Raw genomic sequence first — 19191 nt, forward strand, 5'->3', positions numbered from 1 at the left:
GACATTCTCCGCGTTCTCCACGCAGGGGGAGCAGCCGGCAGACCAGGACGTCCCCTCGCTGCAGATGGGGGGACAGAGCCTGGCCCGGCTCAGTGGTGGTGGCCGGGCGGGGTGGCCTCGCCGAGCTCTGTCCGTGCCTCCGCACCACACGGAGCAGCAGAGGGAAGGGAAGGGACGTTCACGGGAACTTTCCAGATGAGACGTCCTGAATCCCTGGGGACACCACTAGCACCCTCCCCCCCCCCCCCGCGCCCCATGGTGTGTCCCAGCTCAGCGCTAAGCGGATGCACGATGGCGGGGCCACTCTGCATGATGGGTGCCTCCAAATCTGTCCAGACCCAGGACGGACGCTAAAACGGATGCCCTCCGGCAGGACACTCCCTTCCGAGGCGGCCGGCACTTGCCATGTTCCTTCCCCAGACTCGGAGGCTCTGCGGACTCGCGGCACAGCTGTGGCTATTCTTAGCACACGGGGCTTCAGAATGAAGACAGAGGAAGCGCCAGCTGCCTGGGTGGTTTGGGAACTTTCCTGAATACAAGGTTCCAGCCACAAAAATCCCACAGCCCAGAAAGACTCAGCACTGACGATGGCGAGAAACAGCGGCTTATGCAACACGGGCCAGGTGTGTGCGGAGGGGCAGAGGCTTCTGGGTCCGCTCCCAAGCCTGCCCGGGCCAGGAGGGGGCGGGGTGGGGGCGGGGTGGGGGGGGGGGTCAGGGTCAGGGCACCAACCCCCCCACCGGGCAGCCGGCCTCTCCCAGGAAACCAGGCGCCGGCAGGTGGAGGACAGGAGCAGAGAGCACGGGCTGGGCTCCGGGACGCAGGGACGCACAGCTTTCTCCCAGCGTACCCGGGGCTCTACATCTCCCGTACACGGTGGGCGCTCCGTCGATGCTTGCTGAGTGCACGGAGGGCGCTTCCTCACACACACGGAGCCCGATCAGACCACGACCCCCCCCCCCCCGACGGCACTGAACCCTCCCTGCGTCATGCAGACCCGGTGTTACAGCGGGACCAGGACAGGTCGGGGGCGTGGGTGTTCCCAGGATGAGGGGCAGCCTGGGCCGGGCCCTAACCCCAGGCTCCCATCTGACTGAGGCCTGGGGCTTCTCGAAACCGCCTGTGGACCGAACCCAGGCCTCCCCCAGAGCGTCCCCAGGTCACAGCCCCCACCCCACGCCATCACCAGAAGCTGCACCGTCCCCAGGGACACAGCCTAGCCCTGCAGGGCACGTGGGGGACACCAAAGGTCTCCAGGCTGGGGGCTGGTCTCCCTCACCCTCCCAGGGTCAGGATGTTTCCATGCCCCCCAGGACGGCCCCCCGTCCATTGTGGAAGGCGCTCTGGGGGCCCCCCTGCACACTCGGGTGGGAGCTGAGGGCTCTGTGGGGGTGGTGAGCCCACGGACCGCATCGCCCACGGGATCCCTACGTCCCCATCCACGGTGGTAACCCCGCTGCTCCCTCTGTCCACGCAAGCCCGGACACTCCTCTCCTGGATATGCTGGTTCCTGCCCAGGTACGTCTGCTCAAACGCCACCTCATCACGGGAGGGGGGCTTGGGGCCTTTCTAGAAAACAGCAGCCCCTCCGCGCCTCCCGGTCACCTCCACCCCATTCTCAGCTTTATCTTTCTCCAAGGAACTGTCATCACCTGAGGTGTGTGTTTGTCCCCTGACTCCCCCACTAGCACGAGGGAAGCTTCCCAAGGCCGGGTGCGGCACCCGTGGTATTCCCGGGTAGGTCTCAGCACCACGAACATGTGTGCAGGACGGGCACTGAGTGGGCACAGGCAGGGCCTCCCCAGCTCCCAGGTCACCTCTGGGAGCCCCCTGTGCATCCGCCATGCCCCTGATGGTACAACAGGGGACCCGTGCCCACCCTGCACCAGCCAAGAGTGGATGTGGCTACACACGAGAGAGAGAGAGGCAGAAACGCCTGAGGGTTGATCCCTGCGTGAGGATGTCTGGGGCCAATCAGTCTGGTCCCGCTGTGCCGGGGCCACCACAGAGCCAGGCGCCTGGATCTCTTTGCTCTACCCCCTTGGTGAATGGGTTTCTAGTCTCAGTCACCTCGTGATCCAGGGTGGCAGCGAGAGCTCCAGCCATCACGACCCCATTCCAAACAGCTAAAAAGAGACAGGGAAGGAAGGCAAAGGAGCCTCCCGAGCTACCTGCTTGCCTTTTAAGAAGTTTCCAGAATCTCTCCCACACTTTCCACCCACCCCACTGGCCCTTATCTATCACCCTCCCTTGGATAAAGCTAGGGTTCCCGACAGACACTTGGCTGCGGGTGTGCCGGGTGCCGCTCACCATGAGGATGCGCCGGTAGCTGTCCCGGTCAATGCCCCAGAGCTTGAGGTCCGTCTTGGCCTTCACGGTCGCTGCCCTGGGGGTGCCGTAGATGAGCGCCAGCTCCCCAAAGCTGCCCCCTTCGCTGATGCTCGTCACCCACTCTCCATTCACGTATACCTTCAGGGGACAGAGAGAGAAATGTCAGAGATGTCCCAGGGGACACGTGGGGTCTCGCCGGCGCGTCCCACACCGGGAGCCCTCCTGCACGCCCACCAGAGGGGACCCGGCAAGGACCTCGCCTGCCCGGGCACGGCCTGGACCTCTGACAGCTTTGCTGCCCGTCGCACTCCCGGCCCCGCACAGAGCCCTGGCTGGGCGGGGGCGATGGCACCTTCTGAGTCCTGGCCCCAGTTGTCGGCGAGACAGGCCGGAGATGAAGGGGAAAGTACCGCCCAGGGCTCCTGGTCCGAGCAGAGCCCTGCCCGCGTCCCTGGCCGGCCTTCGATTCGGTTCCTCATCCGCCTTAGGGGGGCCTTGGGGCCTGTCTCCCCAGCCGCACACTCGGGGCTTCCTCAGGGCACCCCTGCGGACGCCCTCCGGGTCTCTGCCCGGCGCCCCCACCTCCAACCAGCGCGCGGGCCCGGCCTGGCCCGGAAGGAGCCATGTTGGCAGGGCCTGCCCTGCCCGGGACAGCGCCAGGCTCCCTGGGCCTGCGTTCAGTGGAGACGCTGCTGGGGCACCGACGAGACGAGGCTGTGCTGAGAAGGGCCCTTTCAGCCCGCGTGCGTACTTGGCACAGTGCTCCCACTATGACCGACCCTGCACGTTCCGGACCGCACAAGAATGGCGAGATTGTTCATTATGTGGTGCCGATCTGGTTCCTATAAACTGGCACAACACGGGCATTATCCCCCAGCGTGTCAATGAGCTTTAAGAACAGCTCCCATTGGCAAAATGGGTGCACGTCGGGAAAGAATGGATTGCGGTGAATCACGGGCGTGATTCTTGCCGGAATCAACGACTCATTATCTGCCCTACGACTGACACACAGAAGCGCGTGTCTGCGAGGAGACGCCATGCAGGTGAGAACCCCGCGTTCCGTGCGTGCGAGGGTCAGGGGAGACCTGGCCGACCAAGAGGGGTGGGCGTGGCCCGAGGCACAGTGAGGCCCAGGAGCAGAGGCAGAGAAGTCTGGGCAGCGGGGCCCCCGGGGGAAGAGACGCCAGGGTCCACACAACGAGGCCCTCGAGGAACGAGAACCGTGTCCCGTCCTTCCCACGAGGCAGGGAACAGGCCGCCTTGCTCTGCCACGGACGTGCAGGGATGCAGGAGTTTTCAGGGTGCAGGGACATCCTCCAGAACGTGCACCCCTGGTTTTCTCAAAGGGGACCCGGGGCCCATGGAGAGGGGGCAGTGACCACTTATCGGTGTTCCCGGTGACCCAGGCACAGCCGGGCCAGCCCTCCCCGCACTGGGCTTCCTTGCGGTGAAGTCCTGGCCACGGAGGCGTGACTCCCCCAGCAGCCACGTGCATGGACCCCAGCTGCATAGCTCCAGGACGCCCCAGACGTCCCCAGGTCCCCTCCAGCAACCACGGCCCCTCGGGAAGCAATCGGGGGCACGTTCCTCTGCCCTCGCCGTGTGCCACGGGGCCCAGCTGGCTGCTTGGCACAGCCGTGGAGCGGGCACCCATCCTGCAGGACACAGATGGTTCCTGTGACTCCTCCAGGGGGAATGTCGGGCTCGGGTCGTGGGTCGGAGGTCCGGAGACTTTGCTGACAGTCTGGGGAGGTGGGTGGGCCTGTCTCTTGTGCCTTAGGGGGCACAGAAGCCACCTGCCTCCATCGGCTGCCGGCAGGGCCAGCCCGCCCAACAGACAAAAGAGCACAGGGACCCAGGGGACAGAGAATGGGGCTCAGCAGAGCCATCCAGGCGTCCCTGGACCCCGGTTTCCTGAGGCACATCCCCAAAGGCAGGGCAGGACTAAGGGGACCCCCTTCCCTGCCCAGAGCCCAGGCCCGGGAGAGCTCCCTGTGAGACGTCAGAGAAAACCATTGTGCGGAGCCACAGAGGGCCCAGGACCACACTGCAGGCCGGCCACAGAGCACAAAGAGGCCATCCTTCTCGGGACACTGGCCTCTGTCACGGCGACCGGCACAGCGCCGGGCCCCACCCCAGCTGGCACGCAAACGGGCTACTTCTTGCTTTGTTTCACTTTTTGTTTCTTCTTTTAGAAGAAAAATGGTGGGAGGCCCCACTCGGCTGCACGCACGGTCCCACCACTGACAGTGCCTTCTCCAGCTGAACCCGGAGCCCCCACCCGGCCGTGTGTCCACCACCCCGGTGTGGACTGAGCGCCCCTCTGTGCCCTGCGCGTTCTAACTGCTGGCGGTCAGCAGGGGAAGGCAGCGGGTTCCTGTCCACAGGACTCACCCACCGGCCGGGAGAAAGGCTGCAGGCAAATAATCACACAAACGCACATTCGTCGTGACATGTGCTCCGGGCGTGAAGAGAGCGTTCAGAACGACCACGGCAGTGACTGTCTGCAGCGAGCTCTCTGTGAAGGGGAACTTGAGCCAGGCCTGAGCGTCCGGCTCAACGAGCAAAGACTTGGGAGAAGGGCGGCTGAAGCCCAGGACAGGACGTGCAAAGTCCCTGGGGCCACAAAGGAATGGACACTAGATGCGGCATGACCAAGCGGGGACAGACGCCACGGGGGCAGGAGCAGGGGGTCAGGGAGGGAAGGGCTGCAATGTTGTTCTAGAAGCAAAAGGCAGCCACAGAAGGTTCTGGAACCTCATCTGGTTTACACTGTGACACTCCCTCTGCTGGGGAGTGGAGAACAGTGTGGGGCTGCCCGAGGGGAGAGGGGGAGGGGTGGGGAGGCCACTCAACAGGTGGCTGTGATGTGGCCCAAGCTGGACAGCCTGCTTCCGCTCCACAGAGGGGTACAGACGGCGATCGGATGGGGCGTGCGGGGGGGCACAGGGTCCTGCTCACGAGAGCCCGGGGCAGGGGCGCCCGTGCGTGGAGAGGAGTGAGCATCGCCCGCCTGCCTGTGCCCCCCGCCTCGCCCTGCCATCCGCCCTCCCGACCCGGGCATCTCGGTGCAACGCTCTACCGCCCAGAGAGCAGAAACCATCTGGGAGGTGGAGACAGAGCGCGTCTGGCGGGAGGAGTGCCCGCAGCCCCGCCCGCTTTCTCACGCCGCCTGGGGCCGGCCTGGCGCGGCCCGCGTGCCCCGCTGTTGTTTTCCTTCACAGACGGCAAGGACAAGCTAATGGCCCGTCTCCTCCCGCCTCCCAGGCCCTCACGGGAGCGCCTGGAGTCGGCCCCCGCGTCCAGGTCACTCAGCCGGTTGCCCACAGGAGCCCTGGGGCAGGGCACACCCCGCGGCTCTCCCTACCAGGCCTGGGCCGTCTCTAGCCCCGAAGCCGGATGCCCACGGGGCGGCCTGGCTGGCTGCCGCTCACAGCGCGCCCCGAGCACGGGCGTTGACGCTCCCGTCCGCGGCACCCGGGCCACGCGGGTTCAGTTCCACTCGGGTGCCGGCCCCCTCCAGAGGAGCCCCAAATCTGTCATGGCACACGGGCCTCCTCCTGCCCCCTCCCCACACAGACCACACTAGGCGCCCACAGAGCAGGATTTCGCCAGGACCCCGGAGCGCCCCTCCTAAACGTGGAGCACGGCCACCACCACACTGGGGCGGGTCGGCTCACCGTCCCCCAGTCCCAGAGGACAGTCATTACCCGCGGAGTCCGAAGCAGCCCCCGACCACAGTGGGCCCCAGATGTGCTCTGTGGACGAAATGGCTTGGAAGGCCCCAAATGCAACAGAGAAACATCAGCGTCAGCTCTAGGCCGTGGCCACAGCACGTAGTAAATGACTGATTAACAGGGACAACCTGAGGACAGGGACTAGAAGAGACACTCACACCTCGTTCATAGCGGCATGATCCACGACAACCAAGAGGTGGGGGAGCCACCCCGTGTCCCCTGACGTGACCAGACAGACACAGCGCGATCCATCCACACAACCCACTATCTATCACTCAGCTTCACGAAGGAAGGAAACTATGACCCTGCCTCAACGCGGATAAACCTCAAAGACGTGACGCTGAGTGACGCAAGCCAGACACAGAAGGACACGCACCGGGACCGACTCCCTCGAGGTCCCGGGGTCGTCAGACTCACGGACACGGGAGGACACGCACTGGGACCCACTCCCTCAAGGTCCCGGGGTCGTCAGTCTCACGGACACAGAGGAGACGGTGGGGCCGGGGCTGGAGGAGCAGGTGGGGGTCGGTCTGGAAACTGGTTAAGATGGCAAATTTCACGTTGTGTGTATTTTACCAACTTAAAAAAAACAGAGCACCAGGCAAACGCTGAATAACAAGTGACCATGCCCCGGGGTGCCCTGTGGGGGGGGGGGGGGGGACGGGACGCAGCTCAGAGGCCTCCCCTAGAGGCTGGGAACCGGAGGGAACCGGGCGGGGCAGGAGCCTGGGGGTGGGGGTGGGGGTGGGGGCGGTCCCGGCACAAAGAGGGTCCGAAAATAACGAAAGCCTCCCAGGATTAGGGAGGAGCCAGGCCTCAGACAGAACTACGTTCCTGAGCCCTAAAATCGGCAGTGGAGTATCCTTTTAAGTAGAAATGCTATGTTCCACGAATAAAACAAATTGGGAGATATTTTTAAACTTAGAAAAATGGATTACAGCTCTTGGCAACACATGCTGTGGTGTCTCTCGAAAACCATAATTGAAGCCGAACCTGGTGTTTTGGGCACTGGCCACCTGGCCATCCCCCCAGGGCGCCGCTGGGCCCAGGGCAGCATCCATGCCGCAGAACGGGAAGGTGTTCAAGGTGCCGAGCCCAGCCAGGAAGAGGGCCCGGAGGGGCGGGGGTCGCCCTCGGGGCTTCCAGACTTAGTGGGCCCCCCTCCCCTCATGAGGCCGCACAGCCAGGCTCGGCGACCCCGGGGCCGGGTCAGCCAGGCCAGGCCGCTCCCCTGTGCCCTGGAGGGCGGCTCACAGAAATGGGCACGTTCAGCGTGGTGCCAGGGCCACAGAGAATCTGTGTGATTCCACGCCGGGAGCGTGGTGGCAGTAATCACGATACCCCGTGCCCCATACCGCACCCCGGCCAGCTGACATCCCAGATTCCTGACTGAGCCCTTTTGATTCCCTCACATGTGGCTTTCAACCACACTGCTGTGCTGCCCAGTGGGTCCCACATCACAGAACGGCGCCCGCCCAGCTGGGGACCCGAAGGGCCTGACAGAGGGACCCCTACAAGGCACTGCCTGGCCCAAAGCAGAGACTCTGTCCGGACGCGGGCATCCACCCACGTTGCCCAGACATCCTGCTCCAGGAGCCTGAGTGTGGCGGGCACCTTAAAGACACCTTTGTACCTGAACTTCTGAGGCTGGAGCCGGACCCCGCCCAGACAACATATTTGGGGAACCAGCTTGCAAGAAGGTGACCTCACTTCTTCCCTCCCCAAACCGCCTCCGCGGGTCCCTGGCCTAAAGAAAAGCCAGCCATGACCCCTGGCGCGTCATGGGGAGGCTGGGGACTGCCTGTCGGCCCCTACCCCACCCCAAGGGGCCCTGGGGCCGGACTCTGTGACCTCCCCTGGGGGTGTGGAGGGTCCCTGTCAGGAAGGGCAGGCCAAGCCAGCCGATTCTCAGCTGCCTCTTCCCCGTCACATCCCACTTACGAAGGGGCCGGGGGCAGTGGAAGGAGACGCTATCCTGTGGGACCTGAGGGCACTCGGACAGATGTAACGGTGGGTGTGAGGACGGTGGGTGTGAGGAGGGAACAGCCCACGCTAAGACGCTGAGCGTCAGGGGCACCATCATCCGGGATGGCAGGGCCCACGAGCTGTTTAGGGGACCCTCTGTCAGGGGGCAGGTCCTGGTGGGCACCCGTCTCTCACACCTTCAAGCGCTTCCTGCCAGGTGCACTCCCTGCATCAGAGCTGGGGGTGGAGAGCTGGGCGGGGGGGGTTCTTCGTGGTGCAGGTGCGGGCAAGAGGGGGCAGGGATGGGGTCTGCCCAGGGCAGTGGCCACAGTGGCCCAGAGAGAGCAGATTAGCGGGGTTGGGGGGGGGGAGCGTAGAAAGAGGGACCACATCCACAGAGCCTCCTCCTGACCCCACAACGGGCTGTGCGAGGGCACATCAGGAGGACTGCTCCCTTTGGTCTGTGAGCTCTGTGTCCTTCGAGGACACGGGCACAGTGGTCAATACAAGGCCTCGGCTCTCAGGCCCAAGCCTGGGGGGTGTCTGACCGTCTGCTGCCTTCCCGCACGGGCCAGGGAGGAGCATCTCACGAGACCCTGCTGTGGGCCCTCCAGGCTCCTGAAGAGAAATGCAAGAACTCTGGGAGAAGGTCCCCCGCGTCCCGCACCCGCTCACCCCAGCAGCACCCCGGGTGTGCCCAGAAGTCCCAGGGTTTGCTCTTGTTGCTGCCTGAGCCCTGGTGGCACGACTCGAGTCAGCCCTTTGAAGACGTCTCCAGATTGAACTAGAAGATTCACGAGCTCCAGTGAACACAGAAGAGGAAAGAACATCCCAGGGGAGGAGAAGCAGGAGCCAAGATCTGGGTCTGGGTCGGGCTCCCTGTGTGGCAGGGAAGGTCCTGGGTCATCAGCGCAGCAGCCCAAGACAGGAGCTGGGTGTGCCTCTGCCTGGACTAAGGGGCAGCCGGGCTTGGGTGGGCGGGGTCTTGAGGATGCATAGGAGTTTGCGAGGAACAGCAGAAACAGGAACCGATGGAAAAGAGGAAAGACCCGGAGGTAAGGCACTTGCTCATTGCTGTGCAGACCCTGAGGGCAGGGGCCACGTGCCCCCAAGTGCGTTCTCAGCACACAGCAGGGCTCCGGAAACATCTGACCAAAAATGCGAGCGAGGTGAGGAGAGGCTGGGGGGGGGGGGGGGGGGGGCTCCTGACTGAGAACAGGGTCGAGGAGCCGGGCGGGGGAGGCGGGGGCCCCTCGCGGGCAGGGAGCGCGGTGCAGGGGGAGGCATGGAGACACCGAGCACCCCAGCCCTGCTGTGTAACCTGGCCATGGGGGTGTAACCACGAGCTGAGCTGAGTCACAGGAAGGAGGCTGCTCGGCCACAGAGAACCAAGTGGCCAGGTGCGCTTGCGGAGGAGGGACGTCCCAGGGAGGCCAATGGGGAAGCAGGAGCAAGAGGGGCAGCAGGGGTCCTGGCAGAGGCTGCACGGCACCAGCAGGCCCCAGGAAGCGAGAGGGCACTGCTAGGGGCAGGGGGGCAGGCCCCAAGAAGCGGGACCCCAGGAAGCGGGACCCCAGCAAGCAAGAGGGCACCGCTGGGGGGGGGCCAGGCCCCATGAAGCGGGACCCCAGGAAGCGGGACCCCAGGAAGCGAGAGGGCACCGCTGGTGGGGGGCCAGGCCCCAGGAAGCAGGACCCCAGGAAGCAGGACCCCAGGAAGCGAGAGGGCACCGCTGGGGGGGGGGGCAGGCCCCAAGAAGCGGGACCCCAGGAAGCGGGACCCCAGGAAGCAAGAGGGCACCGCTGGTGGGGGGCCAGGCCCCATGAACCGGGACCCCAGGAAGCAGGACCCCAGGAAGCAAGAGGGCACCGCTCAGGGGGGCAGGCCCCAAGAAGTGGGACCCTAGGAAGCGGGACCCCAGGAAGCGAGAGGGCACCGCTGGGGGGAGCAGGCCCCAAGAAGCGGGACCCCAGGAAGTGGGACCCCAGGAAGCAAGAGGGCACTGCTGAGGGGCGGTGCAGGCCCCAAGAAGCAGGACCCCAGGACACAAGACAGAGCCGCTGGGGGGGGCGCGGGCCCATCGTCTGGTCACATAAGGGACTTGGGCCTGAGTCAGAGAGAAGCCCATTCGAAGGCTTTCCTGGAGACGCTGTCCGCCAGGCCCGGTGTGGACGGCAGCCTGGGGACCCAGGAAGGGACAGATGCCCTCACCACTTCAGTGGGGGGGGGGGGGGGTGGCTGCAGGGGTGTGTCTGTGCCACGCCCAACAGGTCCACAATGGGTGGGGGGCTCCCTTAGCCCCGGACCAGCAAGGTGGACAGAGGAAGGTGAGAGGGAACAGGAGGAAGGCTGTCCAGGGCCTTGGGGTCTGTAAACACTCGGCTGCCTGCCCGCTTTGCGAAGCGCTGGGGACCCTGGGGACCACCGTCCGTGGGCGCACACCCTCTTACTCGCGCAACGCTCAGGTGCATTACACCGGCCTTCGGATGAAACGCGCTCCTGGGCTGACCGGACCGCGGACCAGGCAGGGAAGAGATACTCACGTCCACTTCTCCTTGGTCGATCACGTAGAAGTTATCTCCTTCGTCCCCTGTAAGGACAGAAACACGCTGTGCACACCGCGAAGGGCACCGGGGGCCACGCTTCCGTCCCCCCGGAAGCTGGACCTGCCCCAGCTTCACAGAGGCCAAGGTCCCTGGGTCTCGCCGGGTACGTCTTGTTTGTTAAATAAAACTCGTACGCACGACACGAGGGCTGACCCACAGGGGCACGCTCCCCTCGCGCGGCCCCCCATGCTCTGTGTGTGGTGGGGCCCCCGTGGTCCCCGCCTGGCCCGTCTCAGGGTCCAGCTTCGCTGGTGGAACGTCACGGAGACGTGGGGTTGGCGTGCAGAGAGCCGTGACGTTTCTCGCGGGAGGGCGGGCCTTGTGCTCACAGGAAGCAGGAAACATACCTTGCTGGATGACGGTCTCCCCGGCGATGTGCGTGACGGGGAACATGGCGTCGAATATGTCGCTGCAAGAGAACACGCATGGCATGTGGGGGCTGCGGCAGCGCGGGGCACAGACCCCCCCACCCCTCACCTCACGCGGAGCAACCAGCTCCGGTCACCCGGGGAAACGGAAAAATCTGCCTTCGGAGGAAATCATGACCCTTCGTGGCCCTGCCGTCCGGGTGACATCTCCCAACCTCCAGACCATGTCCGTGCCGGGATCCACGGGGTTCTCAGTCTGGGTCTCCGCAGAAACAGAATCACCCCGCACGCATTGCGTCAGACACAAAAACAAGCTGACGGCAGACCCTGGCTGTTCCTCGCGTCAGGAAACGTGAGTCCGCCCGGACACGTCCTGTGAGCCTGCTTTCTGCACACTTCCCTCGAGGGGTGTCCCGAGATCCCCGAGGCAGGAACCAGGGCCTCTACGCGGCCTGGCCGGCCACCGGAGCCTGACCCGCGGGCCGTGCCAAAGGGCGGCCTGGCAGTTAAGTTTCCTAAATGTGGCTGTCGGATGGACCGAACGGGCAGGACACAGGTGCAGGGGAGGTGGAGTGTGGGACCCTCATCTCCGCGGGACTGCATCCAGAATGCACTGTCAGAGGTCAGCCTCGCTCCCCAAATGCGATGGCCACGCCCAGGAGACCGCGCCCACCCACCCACAGGGTCCCGAAGGAGAATCGGGCAGCTGGGGCCCCTGTGTGGGCAGGGCACACGGCAGGGCTCAGGGGGGGCCTGCCTCCTCTCCCCCCGCTGAACGGGAAACCTTCGCCCGACTGGTCAGGTGGAGTGAACCTCAGAGGAACTCGCGGGAGTTGGACACGACCCCCCAGGGGCCAGCGCGAAACCAGAGATCCCAACAGCCTTGTGCTCCGCTGTCTCTAGGATCCAGGAAACGTTAAAGGGTCTGGTCAGTTGTCCAAACTGCATTGCTTCAAAACCACAGCATCAGGGATGTCAAAGTGAGCAGATGTTGAAGAAACGATTCTACAATTCCTGCCTCGTTTTTTAAAAAATTCTCGACGGTAATGGTAAAACATTTTCCCAAATGCCATGAGTAATCAAGCCAACCCCGGGACCCGTCACCACCCAGCCGGGGCAGGTGCTTGGGACAGCGGTCAAGCCCCAGGGCAGGGCCGCAACCCACCGCCCACCCCACACGCGGCCTGGACCTCTATTCCAGGCGGACGAGCCCATGGAAAAGCCTGTCTCGATTTGGTGCCTTTGTCATTCACGCAGAAGTAACGGCTGTAACTCGAGTTTTTGTCCTGTGCTTCGTGACGTGTGTCCAGATGGAGAATCAGGCCAGGCCAGCGCCCCGCTGACCACGCAGGCGCCTCCCCAGGTACAGAAGCAGCGGATGACTCCCAATCTGTGAACAGCGAGGCCGGAGAGCCCAGCCCCACGCACCAAAAAGGGCCGCCCTCCCCCTTTTCCCTCAGAAGAAGCTAACGCCCCCAGAGCCCCCCAGCCCGTCACCAAGGCTGGAACACAGGCTGTGTGCGGGACGGACGCCGAGAGGCCCCCCTCCTTCCCCACCTCTGCGTCCTCTCAAACAAGACCCAATCCTTCCTGCCTCTTAGCACTTAATGGCATTAAAAGACTCTGATGAAAAGAGAAACGGTTTTCTATTCTAATCTGTAAGTGACCTCTGGAAACCTTTACTGAAGCTGTCGCCTGCATCTCAGCGTCTGACACCGGGTCCTGCCGCGGCCCCCGCCAGGCTCCGGAACTGGGCTTGGCAACTCCTGGGTCGGGGCCTGAGCCAGGCCCGGGGACACAGCCCTCGCGGCCGTGGAGACACAGAAACGTGAAGAGGTTACAGCCCTCACTCCCCAAGGACGCTGGCCGGGTGCCCTCCATCCGCCCGCTTGCTCCGAGGTCAGACCTGCGGCTGTCTCGTCCAGACAAGGAAACCAGAGACACTAAGTAACTCTGCCAAGGTCAGCAGCTGGGAAGAGGTGAGGCCAGGCCGCACCCCTGCCTTCCTGTGCAGGGCTCTGTGGGGCGCCCCGGGGCTAAGCGAGGCCTCCCAGTGTGTTCAGGGGCACGGGGCCTTCCCGGTCTCAGGAAATGCCCTCAGAGAGCAGGTGGTGGAGGGTCCTGGCCGCCAGCCCCGGGGAAGCCACAGGCACACTCTGCCCTCCTCCAATCTTGGCCCGACGGTGGGGTCCTCTGGCTCCTGAGAGGTCCCCAGGCCAGAGTGGTCGCCACTCCCTCAACAGCGGGGAACAGCTGACGAAGGGGTGCCTGCTGGTCTTGGCCCCGTGTCCATGTGGCCCCGCGGGCACCTCTCGCCAGAAGCAGGTGAACTCACCTCGCTCGAGGGCAGCGAAGGGGCCCTGGGTTTGACCAGGAGTGATGGGGGCAGAGGCATTATCTATTCATTTTGTTTTAATTATGATTACTTATTGGTACCGACGGTTTCTGTCAACTTCAGGCCAAGGTTGGTTCTCAGGCCCGCTGCACCGTGGATGTCTTCGGCTTCTAGCTGTGTTTATGCACGCCTTCCAGAAAAGCAGAATAAATAAAAAAACCAGCGAAGTCAACGATACGGAGACAGGGATCCAAACACTCAGACAAGCGGTCTGCAGCAGACTGGCCCAGGCACTCGCACACCTGCCTGCATCACAGCGAGCAGGGGCCTAGGGAGCACCCGACGGTGAGGGAGCCACGAGCATGAGGCTCTTTTGAGACAATCTGCAACAGCCAGGATGGGTGCGGAAACACATCCCAGGCACCGCTCAGGTGCACAACGGAGGGAAACGCCAGCCTTAGTGGGCTGGTGACTGTCGGACGGCGGCCTTCCCAACCAAGTCCACGGACCCCTTTACGGCCTCCTACCTCCATCCGTGCCGGGTGCTGGGACCCGGAGCAGAGCACCGCTGACAGGGAGCTGGGGCAGGGTGGTGGCCAGGGAATGGGCAGACTTGGACCCCAGCCACAGCCGGGCCTGGCCCCTGATGCTCAGGGCCTGCGGAGTGCTGGGTCCCAGGTCCTGCGGGGTTTACGGCTCAGAGACCAGAGCCCATGGAAGTTCCCACCTGACTTACTCCTTGTCCTGGTGCCCCTCCTTCCCTGGGCTGCTCAGCTCTCACCCTCCGCCCCCTGCTGTGGATGGTTTCCTGACCCCATATCCCCCAGCTGACTGTGAGTTCTGAGAATGAAGACCACCTCACTGCAGTCTGACACACATTGGCCAGCCCAGGTCTGACTCAGAGCAGGTCTTTGGTATGGATGGAAGGACAGAGGTTGGCTGGTGGATGGCGAGTGGGTAGGTGGGTGGATGGGTGGTGAATGGGGGGGGGTAGATGGGTAGGTGGATGGATGGGTGGATGGATAGATGGACAGATGGGTGGGTGGATGGGTGGGTGGATGGATGGATGGATGGACGGATGGATGGACAGATGGGTGGGTGGATGGGTGGGTGGATGGATGGATGGGTGGGTGGGTGGGTGGTGAATGGGGGGGGTGGATGGATGGATGGAAGGAAGGAAAGATAGATAGAGAACGAGCTGTCTGTTAAGGCAGCTCCAAGACAGGAGATCAACTAGAACATGGTGTGGGTCTTGCAACAAAAGTCCCTGCTTCCTGAGGCCATTCACTGAAAATGGTGGCTATCGAGCCCAGTACCCTCGACCCAAAACAAAGCCTCGTTAAGCTTCTCCCATTTGAACCTCACAAGCATGGAAAGACATTGGCTCCCATCACTGTCCCCACTCTACCGACAGGAATATCAAGGTTCAGAAAGGCTAAGTGACTCACCCACAGTCACGCAGCTGGTTTGGGATGCAGTAAGGCTGACCACCCCGTCAAGGTCCCACTCACTCATGCTGCAGAGGACGCACAGAAGAACAACCAGGGCGGGGGAGTCTGCTCTCTCTGGCCAGGCGCCAGGCCCCGACTCATGGGGTGGGTCCACTCCGAGGTCTGGCCTCCTGGAGATGTTCCCAGGGCAGGAAGGCTGGATGCCAGCCAGGACTCTGCACGGACCACAGGGCATCACCCCCCCTGCCTACGGTCACACTTGCCCTTCCAGGCACACCTGGCTGCCACCTGGATCCCACCGGGTGCCCAGTTCCCAGGCGGGAAAAGTGAGCCCCGGAGAGAGCCACATCCTGAGAGCTGCACTCTCCCTGGTTCCAGCGACAAGGCCACAGGGCATCAGCGGGCATCAACTTCAAAGCCTAGACCACCCGTCACGCCTGACGCCCTGGGGGGTGGGGTGACCCTCCCCCCGATGCCTGACACCCTGGGGGGGGGTGACCCTCCCCCTCACTCCTGACTCCCTTGCAGGGGAGTGACCCTACCCCCAAGCCTGACTCTCTTGCGGGGGAAGGGTGTTCACGTGAAGTCATGTTTTGAAAGACAAATTCAAAATGAGGTCCCAGCCTTGAGGTCAGAATGCCACCAATGAACCCCGACTTAAGGTATTTCAGGGAAGAGCTCCTGGCCCATCTCGGGAGCTCATCCCCACCAAATAAAGCTGTGTAAACGTGCCACAGCTAAGCCCCACGACATAGAAAACCTCAGGTTTTTGTCTGTTTTCAGTCTAAACCCCATACACAGTCCAAACAGTCCAAACGCAAGTCAGTATGTAGAACATGACCTCCTGCTGAGTTACTTGTCTCGACCCTGAAAATAAGACTTTGCAGGATGAAACCAAGCCGGCTGGGGGCCACCAGACACTTCCCGGGTGTGAGGAGTCCCTTTGTCACGTCACTGTCACCTCAGGCCAGCCCCCATCTCCTCCTCTATCCAAGCAGAAAACCCCTGGGCGCTGACCCCTGGGGGTGTGGACAGGAACCCCCTCTGTCTCTCCCAGGAGGAAGAGGGCGCATTCACCCTGCTGGGGTGAAATCTCAGCTCAGGCACTTCTCACTACAACCTTGTGACATTTATCACCGTCATCCCCGTTGTGGTGAGAGGAGGACTGAGGCACAGAGAGGGTAAGGAACTCGCTTGGGGTCACACAGCCAGAAAGTGGGAGTGCAAGACTGCAAACCAGGTGACCCGGCACATAAGCAAAGTTCCCTTAACGTCAGGATGCTTGTCTGCGATAGGCACTTGTGACCTTTACTAAATTAAAACATTTTCCTCCTGGGACTAGTTTGCTAAGAATTTTTATAATAGGTGCTGCGCTGTATGAAATTCTTTTCCCACACCTACGTGATCTACCACACAGATCTTTTTCCTGGGATCTGTCAATGTGGCAACACATGGACAGTGTTCTGAGCTCAAACCGTTTTTGAAAACCAGATAAACCCTACCTGATCTGGATGTGTGGTTTTCAAAAATCAAGTTGGATCTGTTTGGCTGCTTAGGGTTTGTGCATCCACGTTCACAAAACATATACTACACCTATAATTTTTTTTTAACGTTTATTTATTTTTTAGAGAGAGACAGAGCACGAGTGGGGGAGGGGCAGAGAGAGGGAGACACAGAATCCGAAGCAGCTCCAGGCTCGGAGCGGTCAGCAGAGCCCGACGCGGGGCTCGAACTCATGACCCATGAGATCATGACCTGAGCTGAACTTGGACGCTTCACCGACTGAGCCACCCAGGTGCCCCTACACCTATAGTTTTTATACGACTTCTTATTCGTTTTCTCATACTGCCCGTACCACGTGCTGGGATGCAGATTATACTGTCCTCGTACAATGAGCCGGGCGGCTCTCCTGATTTTCCGTTCTCTGCAGCCACTGGTAAAGGGAGAACGATCTGTTGACGTTGGACAGGACTCTCCCGTAAAGCCGTCGGGGCCTGGCCTCTCCGGAGGGGGCAGGCCCTTGGTTAGCATTTAACCTCCTTAGTGTTTATTGATCGTTCCACACTTAACTGTTTCTTCACGTGCCAATGTTAGCTGCACGTTCAAAGTTAGCTCCCAACGTTTAAAAATTGACAGAGTTATAAAAACCGAAGTTTTTGGCTTTTCTTTAAAAAAAAAAAAAAAGGTTAGCTCTAGCTACATGGGGTCTGTGTTCTCACAAAGCAAGAGCTCAGGCCATTTCCACCCTGGTCAGACCACATGCTCTCCGTTTGGCCACCATCCCCAGAAGGCCACGGATTCCTGCCCCTGCACCGTCTGGGTGCACCAGCCCGCCCCTGCACCTGCTGTGGGGAGCCGCACACGTGGGACTTCATCACGGCGGGGGGGGGGGGGGTTGCCCTGTGACAACTGCTTCTCTGATGGCAACCCAGGAACCCGGTGCCACTCCTCAACTTGCCTGGAGAGACCCCAGGGGCGGACTCTCCGAGGACTTAACCCATCCGGAGAATGGGCAGGCGGCATGCTCACAGGCCACGGGGCATGTAACCACTCGTGAAGCACTTAGCGGAATGAGCCCTGCCATCAGGAGCTCCCGTGACCGTTTCTGCCGGCTCCAGATCCCCCCCACACGGCCCCGCTAAGATGCCCACACATGTCTCAGGGTCCCCTGGGGATGAAGCCAGCCGGGGCACATCGCACCCCCGTCTTCGCCAGCCTTACGACCCAGCACGGCTTCTGTACCCCTTGTTGCCGGCTCACGTTTGCAACATACTTGAAGCCGCAGCCCAGGCAGCCTGCCCCCACCCCTGCGAAGCTGCAGAAGCAAACAGGCTGCGCCAGTTCTCAGAGCGAGGCCGCCCTGAGCAGGACGGGCCTGGGAGGAGGCACCCAGCAGCCAGCCCTGCATGTGGCCCCACGCACCCGGCCTCCTTCCAGTGCTGGGACGTAGCGGCGTGGAACTGACAGGGTCCCACACGGACCCCCCCCCCCCCCAGCAACCCGCGGTGCTGCATCTTGGAAACCCTGGCGGGTGGAGGGCATTCCCGGGATTTACGCAGGGAGCCCCAGGACACGGGCCACAGGGTCGCCTCCAGTAAGAAGGAAAGCAGACCGCATCAGTGCTTTCAACATTTCTGGATCTCTACTTCTTTAAACGACTTACTCGGACAAACGTCAAACTTTCAGAAGCACGGAGGGGACACGGATGTGGGAGGGGGATGTGCTACACCTCCGGCTGGCAATGTCCAAAGAGCAGAAGGCAGCCCCTCGGCCGTGCACTGGCCGCGGGCGTGCACAGAAGCGCACGTCCGTGTACCACGAAGAACACAAGGGAGGTGTGAGTGATGTGAACAGAACGCAAGAACAAAGACTGCCCAGGCTGCAGAAAGCACGTCCCGGTGCACACAAGCGTGTTTTCCTGGCTCCAAAGTGATGCCAGAGACGGGATGTCTGGCCCGTCCCCTTCAGAAGTGGTTCAGAAGGACCCAAACCAGCCGCCTCGGCCACGGGAGAACGTCTGTCCGGCTGTTTGGACTCGGTCAATGTCACCCAGGGACGCAAGCGCCCGGGACCCGCAGGCAAAGCTCTGGTGCCCACATCCTGCTTTATGCTGCCTGTCACAGCCCGAGTGACAGTGGCCCCGGGCTGTGTTTAGGCCTCTCCACTGTTTGGGTGAGAGCTCACTGTGTTTCTCCATCCACTGCAAGTTTCCAAATAATCCTCTGTAAACAGTGATAACTCAGGCGTGGCCGTGTCCTCTGGAGACACGGTGCTGGAGCACCAGGAGCACGGGAGCCTCTGCCCCGGGGGCCTGGTGCCACCTCGTCTGCAGCAGTTCCCCACGCACAAACGTCGGGCCCTGGAGAGGGGTGCACGAACACGCGCCCGGGACTCCGGTGGGGAGTGTGTCCGCAGCACCCGGGACGGGGGACGGGGGCCGGGCCTCGGGGGAAGGGGTGGGGGCCAGGATCTCCAGCCCAGAATCGCCAGTGCACAGCCCCAGCCCTGCCATCCATCGTGCCCCCGGAGGCCCCGGCCAAGCGGAGGTGCCGAGTCAGAAGGCACCTTGGATGGAGACCGGCGCCCGCAGGTGTAGGCTGAGGCCGGGGAGCTTTTCTCTTAAGATGTGCCCTCTGACCCTGCAGGGCCGCTGAGGTTCTATTCCCTCCCACGCTCACTCTGGAGGCACAGTTAAACACACGAGGTGCGGTGCGCCCACTGGGCCGCTGGGGACCGCGCTGTCTGCAGTCACGGCAATCTGTAACACCTGACGGCTGGGGACCGGTTAACTAAATTACTAATTATGGACCAGGCGAGGGCATTGCAGACGCACCTCTGCGCGGAACACGGGCGTCCGTTACAGGTCTGCTAAATAGAAAACATCTCGCAAAACGAGTC

At 62.5% G+C, this 19191-nt stretch overlaps 1 protein-coding gene across 2 annotated transcripts in view; it reads right to left on the minus strand.

The window, feature by feature from the left end:
- The window catches only part of PRKAR1B (protein kinase cAMP-dependent type I regulatory subunit beta), a 103407-nt gene that overhangs the window by 22196 nt on the left and 62020 nt on the right, over window positions 1–19191 (minus strand). For both annotated transcript variants that reach the window (XM_086691830.1, XM_086691829.1), the window contains exons 5-7: window positions 10987–11048; window positions 10577–10623; window positions 2311–2469 (exon numbers count right to left, since the gene is read on the minus strand). In XM_086691830.1, coding sequence (XP_086547956.1) covers window positions 2311–2469; window positions 10577–10623; window positions 10987–11048 — 268 coding nt within the window. The remainder of the gene's footprint in view (window positions 1–2310; window positions 2470–10576; window positions 10624–10986; window positions 11049–19191) is intronic.

This window comes from Puma concolor, chromosome E3 (genome assembly GCF_028749965.1).
Source record: "Puma concolor isolate L17-30 chromosome E3, mPumCon1.1.hap2, whole genome shotgun sequence".
NCBI lineage: Eukaryota > Metazoa > Chordata > Mammalia > Carnivora > Felidae > Puma > Puma concolor.